The 7,703-nt window shown below is 48.5% G+C and overlaps 2 protein-coding genes across 2 annotated transcripts; both read left to right on the forward strand.

The window, feature by feature from the left end:
• Positions 1-3,712: 3,712 nt before the first annotated feature.
• PPTG_21259 (hypothetical protein) lies at positions 3,713-4,542 on the forward strand (the record flags this gene model as incomplete). Its single annotated transcript, XM_008896512.1, has 2 exons — positions 3,713-3,726; positions 4,278-4,542. The coding sequence occupies 2 exons, from the start codon at positions 3,713-3,715 to the stop codon at positions 4,540-4,542; spliced, it is 279 nt and encodes a 92-aa protein (XP_008894760.1).
• A 254-nt stretch (positions 4,543-4,796) lies between these two features.
• On the forward strand, positions 4,797-5,740 carry PPTG_03280 (hypothetical protein; the record flags this gene model as incomplete). The annotated part of the gene is made up of 3 exons (XM_008895957.1): positions 4,797-4,979; positions 5,141-5,456; positions 5,646-5,740. The coding sequence occupies 3 exons, from the start codon at positions 4,797-4,799 to the stop codon at positions 5,738-5,740; spliced, it is 594 nt and encodes a 197-aa protein (XP_008894205.1).
• Between the last annotated feature and the right edge of the window lie 1,963 nt (positions 5,741-7,703).

A 7,703-nucleotide genomic window follows, 5' to 3' on the forward strand; every position in this document is an offset into this window, starting at 1 on the left:
CTGGTAGACTATGCAGGCAATGTGAAAGCGTTGCAGACGCGCCTTGACTTGACTCTGGGAAAGGGAAAACGGACTAAGAGAGTTGCAGCTCGACTACCAGTCAGTTTTACTACGGAAGAAAAGGCTGCTTTTAGCAAAGTCAAAGAGTGCCTCGCCGATGCTGCAATGTTGGCACATCCAAGTCCAGAGGGAGTACTTTCAGTGTTCACTGATGCTTCTAACGAAGCATGGAGTGTGATAGTGACTGATGTGGAGACATGGAGAGGTGGTCAACCTGTTTGGGAGCAAAATCATCGCCTTCTTCACTGTTTGAGTGGTACATTTACGGGATCGCAAGCTAACTGGAGCGTGATTGAAAAGGAGGCTTTCGCCATTGTGGCAGCATGTGACAAGCTGCCACACCTCCTTCTACGTCCGTGTGGGTTTCGTCTGTATTGTGATCACAAAAACCTTATTCACGTGTTCGCTCCGAGCGACACTGTGAAGAAGCATATCCGTGGCAAGTTACTGAGGTGGGCTATGCGTCTCGGTGAATTTCGCTACGAAATCTTCCACATCGCTGGGGAGGACAACGTATGGGCTGATATGGTAACAAGGTGGGCTCGACCGCCAAGTTCCATTAGTTTACGCAAAGTTCAGACCCGTAGACAACAACAACATGAACGTCTATCACTACGGCCACTCGACGACGAAGGCTTTGTATGGCCCGATCTGAACTCCATCTCAGATGCCCAACGCAAACTCGGGGACAAGTCTGAGATGCAGCGCCTGCAGGAAGGTGATGACGGGGTTCGACGCAAGGACAATCGACTGTACATTCCAGTGGAGGCCACAGATCTGCTCCGCCGCCTGTGTATCATCGCACACTGCGGCCCCCAAGGACATCGAGGACGTGATGCTATGCTGGCACACCTAGGCCGTATTTTCTACGTGCCTTTCCTTCGAAAATGCGTGGACAGATTTCTGGCAAGCTGCCTCCTGTGCCATCATGTAAAAGGGGGGAAGGTGGTGCCAAGGCCCTGGAGTGAAACCTACCGATGCAGTGAGCGAAACCAAGCGCTCCACTGGGACTTTCTTTACCTAGGTGAAACCTACGGTGACCTACAATATCTACTGGTGCTCAAAGATGATGCTAGTCACTACTGCGAACTTGTCAAATGTGAGACACCAACAAGTACAGTGGCGGCTGATGCTATCATGGATTGGCACAGCAGATTTGGAGTACCTAAGGACTGGATTAGTGACCAAGGAACCCACTTCAAGAATGAAGTGATCAACGAGCTGTGCAATAGATTGAAGTGCAAGCAAATCTTTTCGCCGACCTACAGCCCATGGATTAACGGGTCTGTGGAACGGGTTAATCGGGATATCCTACAAGTTCTACGGGTACTTATCCTGGACTACAAACTCAACTGCAGGGATTGGCCAAGGCTCATTCCTATCGTACAAGCAAGTCTAAATCACACTGCCGTGCCGTCGTTGGCAGGCAAGACGCCGGGCGAGCTGTTTACCGGGCTGGAGCCCCCTTCGCCTCTGAAGGCTGTATACTTGGGGCCAGAGGTGGCTCCCAGTGTCCAGCCGACCCGAACCTCGGCCGAGATCGAGTCAAGCCTGGCTCAGCTACGAGCTAGTGTCAGAGACATGCACAGAGCAGTTGAAGATGCCCGCCTCAAGCAGACACGACTGAACAAGAAAAAAGAGCGAGGTGATAACGTGGTCAACTTCAACGTGGGCGATTATGTACTACGATCACGTGTGGATGAGAAAGGACAGAACAAGCTACTCGTTACATGGATTGGACCCTACGCTGTCACTGGAGCACAACTACAGAATGTCTTCAAGGTGAAGCATCTTGTTACTGGCGTGGAACTTGACGTGCATGCCTCGCGGCTCAAGTTCTTCGCCGACAAGGACCTCGAGGTGACTGAAGAGCTCTTGGAGCACGTGGCTGCTCAGGGCATCATCCTTCGCGTGCGCGAGCTACTTCGACATCGGTGGAACGACACGAGCCGAGCCTACGAGATCCTTGTCGGGTGGCAAGGATTAGAGGCAATAGAGGATTCGTGGGAGCCTCTAGCAGCACTGCACAAAGACGTGAGTACGTTAGTGCAACAGTACGTTGCTGCAGTCAAAGACACTAAGCTTGAGCGTCACCTCAAAGCGCTTGAAGCGTCAGGAAAGCGACGTTGAAGCTAAAGTGTATACATGTATACACCTCAGTATAATGACTTTACTTTCACTAAATTAAGGTTTTTCCTTGATACTGTGGCTGTTCTGGTCGTTTTCTGTTGGATTTGCATGGTCAAGTTTGCTTCAACTGCAACGTGTTGAAGTTGGTCACATAAATTGGACCGGTTGACTAGTCGAGTGATTAGTCACGATGAGTTGAACTATCACTGAGTGGTGAGTTACTCGAAATACAATTTGTACAAGCAAAAGACTGAGTGGTCGAATTGGGCTTGGAGAGGGACTGTAGTGGGTGACGGCATGAAAGCCCAACCACGACCACGCAATACAGTGAGTAAAGCTCTGTAGTTGAGCTATGACAGCATGTGCTGGTAGTTAGCCACTGTGTAGTGGCTCCGCACGCAGTGAAGTGCATATCAAGTGCTGTGGCCCATGAGATGAGGCCACGCACGTAGGAGATTGCCTACTGCACATGTTTGTCAACTCGGGCTGGTATACATCGTGGCAGAGAGCTACCAGGACGTTATCTTGCAGGACGCTGTCACTGGGACGCTAGTGATACCTAGGTAGAGCGGTTTGTCGGCGTACATGTCTTTATAGTTCACTTTTGGTTTTACATCAAAGCCGGCAAGCGCAATACAATCGGCAAGAGATTTACGGAAGTGCCAGCTTCCCCCGACTGTGTTCGCGTTCTTTCAGTGTGACCTACTACAGATAACTGGAATAGCTGTTCCACCTGCGCGATCAGGATTCGTACTGCCAAAAGCACCCAGATTTCCGAATGTGACAGACATCGAGGATTCTGCATCGAGCAGCGAAAGGGATAGTCATGTAGTTGACGAAGAAGCAGATTCTGAGCGGTACAGCACTGACATGTCCCCGATGAGTGAGGAAAATGATGACGAGGCTATCTATGTCCAGGACAACTCGTTCGAATACGAGGGTGATGTCTAGCGAAACAGTAGTAACAACTAAATTTAAAATAAAACATACTTACGTGAGAAAGATTTTATTTAGTAGTTATACTTATTGACGTCAAATGGAGGACCTCAATGCTTGTTATGTCGTTTGTCGTAGTTGCATAGAGAATACGCTCACGTTGCCTCACTCGGTGAGCCTTGTCATCAACTAGTTCGTGGATTTCTTTTGCTAAATACCCCACACTTCGAAGTACACTCAGTCTTGCTCCACCAATGACATCTTACTCGCCCAGCAGATGAACATCAATCCGATGCCACCGCGCTGCAAAATTGGCCGAGTGGTTATCTACATGCGGCATTGAGGTTGTCTCTAGAATCGCCAGTATGATCAGCACCGTGAGTTTATGAACACAAGCAGCTCCTGTGATCACCTAAGGAATATTTTACATATTTGCTGTTGTCAGACAAACGTGAAAGATATGCTTGCAGTATCGCATACCTGTGGAACGGGGCTCAGGCCGACATCTTATTGTGGATGCGTTAGGCCACGCCGCTTATCGCAAGTTTGCGCACTAAAGTCACCTAGACCCCGGTGTCCTCCATCGATGGGGTGTATCTTGTGCGTCTGTTCAAACGTTGTGTTTGTGTCGGTATCGCTCATGAGCACCTTAATGCAGTTTTTTGTACGTGACCAATTGATTTTTGATCACGTGACCAAACGCATTTCTAAAGGGTGACCAACTGTCAGATTTGGCCAATTAATTTGGTTACCGCTGTCTTTGGGGCCATCATTTTGTGTTACCTAGAGCTAGGGCTACGCGAGGCTGGAATAAGATCTGAAACCTTTTGTTCTCACCTATAACTGACTGGTATCGCGAACTACATATGAACCACAAAATACCGTATTAATCTAACCCGTACTATTATCGATTCTACGAGTGCCAAAAAATAGAGAGGCTCGCAAACATAGCGAAACTGCGATACGGAGACGAACAGGCGTCGCTACTAATGATATTTAGGTCGAGGAAGCTAATCCATCCCGAAGAATCAGGGATCTGCTCGGCGCGCATTGAACAGCCTCATCAAAAGTCTCAGAGCTGGTCAAGATACAAATCGATATGTTATTCTGGATATCGAGCTATTAAATTTCCTGGAAAACATCACTTGCAGCCCGTTTAGTGCCGTCCAGAAGGGTGATGTCGACTTGACAAAGGACGCGCGCCTCATACACGACTTGTCGTTCCTGAAAGGAGCGTCCATCAATGACACCACGGTAGACGAAGAAGAGATCACTGTTTCTTACGATGGAGTAGAACCAATTGCCAAACGCATTTTGAATGTGGCCTCCGAACATCCAGGTCAGCAAAATATGATGACGGGTGACGTCAACGGCGTTTTCCGCCATATTCCTGTTGCTGCTGATGCCGTTCGGTGATTTTCAGGGACGATCCCCGGAGCTGGGGATCCTTGTGACCGACCTATACTGTACGTTTGGCTGGAAAAAATCGCCCTATTCATACCGGGTTGCTGGTGCGGCGATAAATCATTTATACGCTCGTGCTGCCCCAACGTGGCCAGATCAACCAACTTGCGCCAAGGGCTTTTTCGATGCTAAGGCATGGTGTGATGTCGCGACTGAAGCTGACGTCGGCACGCGACTTTACGAGGCGAATCTTGGCCTAAGTATCGATGACCACTGTCTACGAGAAAAAGTTTTCTATCTGGTTCAAGGAAGGAAAACCCCTTGGACTGAACTGGAACCTCAATGCATTGACAGTTTCCATGCCTCCAGAGAAGATGACGAAGGCGCTGGCATGGATCCGAGAGGTCATCGGCCGCGAACGAACAACCAGGACGCAGCTGAACAACCTTGTAGGCAGCCTAAGACACGTGGTGACATGTATACGTCCAGCAGCGTCATTCTTCCAGCGAATAGCGGAACATGCACGTTTGTCTTCACGCTTCGGGTCAACTCCGATTTCGCAAGAAGTGGTGGAGGATTTAAAGTGGTTTGAGCTTATTTTACTGTGAAGAAGCCTCAACTCTATCCCGATGGTCCGATTCACATTAAGGTCAATTATCACGTGCACATGGATGCCGGTGATCGAGGACTGTGCGTACTTTTTCCTGCTCATAAGCAGTTCTTCCAGTTTGAATTTGACAACGATCAGCAGCAGCTGATTCAAGAATTCAATGAAACTGGAAACAATGATTTCGGCATCAACGTTAGGGAGCTCATGAGTGTTGTCTACGCGACTTTAAGATGGGGACGTTCGTGGAAGAGCGGAGACGGGAATCCCGAATCGCACGTTAAGTTATGGTTTGACAACACGTCGGCGGTCGCTTGGAGTAACAAGAGGTTTAGCAGGAATCTCATTGCGCAAATACTGCTTCGACTTATCAGAGCAACATGCTTTTTTTTTCACGACACCATCACACGTGGCTGGGGTCGACAACGAAATGGCGGACGCAGGCAGCAGAGTGTGGCAATCCCTGTCACATGCACTAACTTTTTCTCGTCTGTCATCGTCTTGGCAGGAAGTGCAGATCCCAAACGACTAGAGAAATCTCTCGCGTCTCTGGGAGCGCTATTGCAAGCAGGAGCTTTAGCCCAGTCGACACGACCGAAATAGAATTCGGCATGGTCGCAATGGGTTCGGTTGTGCAGTATGATGAAGTTCGAACCGTGGCTGACAGAGGCAGACGTCAACCACAACACAATGCAGCTCGGCGCGTACGCAGTATATTTGTGGCAGTTTGGCATGAATTGTGAAAATAAGGGCAACTCCTACTCGACAATATGCGGCAAGCTCTGTGAGATTCGCTGGTACCATCGAAACTCAGCAGGATACGATCCCGGTGTTAATGCCAGTCACGCTATTCTTCTACATGGAATCCGTCGATTTACTAACCCGGTCACCAAGCAGCAGCCCCTGACTGCGCGTATGTTGCGAGTTATATTCAACGACATGAACCTCACACTTCCGCGAGATCAGTTATTGTGGTGTGGCCTGTTACTCGGCTACTTTTTCCTGCAAAGAAGTCGGAATACTTGTTCACAGGGGGGACAAATCCCATAGCTACATTGTCCGGCTATCGGCTATAACATTTGTTGACGACGCATGCCAGACGGCGTCTCCACGCAAAGCGAGCATGGTGGGTTTGAAGCTAAATGGAGCAAAGAATAACCAGTTCGGAAGCAAAAAAAGTGCGCTACCATCACAAGACCGGAGACAAGGTACTCTGCCCAGTTGGTGCTGCTAGATGGGTCCACCGAGACGCACGGGAGTTCAAAACGGCAAACAATACCCCTGCACTATCACTGCAGAGCGGCGGAATCACTGCGAGCGATGTAGCGATGGTGATCAGAAGGGGGGAAACAAGACTGGGATTTGACCCCTCGCGCTTCTCAACTCATTCGGTGCGGATCGGAGGAGCGACTGCGCTACTTAACATGGATACGGATCGACTCCTTATTAAACTGATGGGGTGGTGGCTTTTCAACGCATTTGAGGCCTACCCAGTTCTCAGCGCGGAAGGCTCCACCGGTATGTCGAGGAGAATGGGCTGAATATTACAGTCCAAGTTCGTGACAAGTGACGGATGGAGTCTCTGGGTATCCGCCACGCCACACCCTGGGATGGAGGGCATAATGAAGACCTTTACTGCCCCAACGAAGAGATAGCTGGAAAATCTTAGAAGAAGCCGACACAGTAGCTGCGCAACCTGGATCAAAGAAGAAGTGCTTAGCACCGACCATCATCAGCGCTCATAACGAATGCGCTGGGGGCATGCTACGATAACCAAAAAGCAAGAACAAGACTTCGAAGAATCTGATGCGCGAATAAGGATGGGCCCCCACTTCGCCAGCGACACTGGGACTTCTTGCTTTTCGTAGTTGAGAATTTGATGTTTGGCGTGTTTAAATCAATTTCAAACGTATCCCAGTGTTAATTTCGTATTGAGTACGTGTGCTGCATTGAGATACATGTATATCTGAAGCTGGATGCCTGACATTTGTGTGATTGTATTTACTAACTGCTTCATCGTTTCAATCCCTAAGTTGAAGCCATAAGGCAGCTTGAATGTGACTGGATCAAATTCGTACAAGATTGCTTGAATGTTGTTCTAGGCCGACTGGGCCAGCACTCACCCTTTTGGGCATACATGAAAAAAGGTTATTAGTTTCTGCGTCATTTTAGCATATAAATCTTCGCTCTTCTAGGTTTCAAATAGTTACAGATATATCCATAAAAATGTTATTTGACAGGATCGTCGACGCTTTCCGATCACCCTTAAAACTCTGGTTATAAACATCCCGAGAACTCATGCTATGCCTGAAGAGGCACAACAGATCTTTGAATTAATAACAAAAAAAATGTATGCTCCCCAACCATGGCATCTGGTTTGCCTTCGCGTAAAAGCCGTTCGATTAAACAACATGTAGTAGAAGAAAGATATTTCCCTTTGGTCGTAAGGGAATTCTCTGGATTTTATATCCAGAGTCCTATGCGGGATCCGAGCAACGTACCAATGCGCCCATAATTAAATCCCCTTTGAATCGGATCAGGTACAAGTTGAATTTGCTTTTATTTT

Source organism: Phytophthora parasitica (genome assembly GCF_000247585.1).
Source record: "Phytophthora parasitica INRA-310 unplaced genomic scaffold supercont2.4, whole genome shotgun sequence".
Classification (NCBI taxonomy): domain Eukaryota; phylum Oomycota; class Peronosporomycetes; order Peronosporales; family Peronosporaceae; genus Phytophthora; species Phytophthora nicotianae.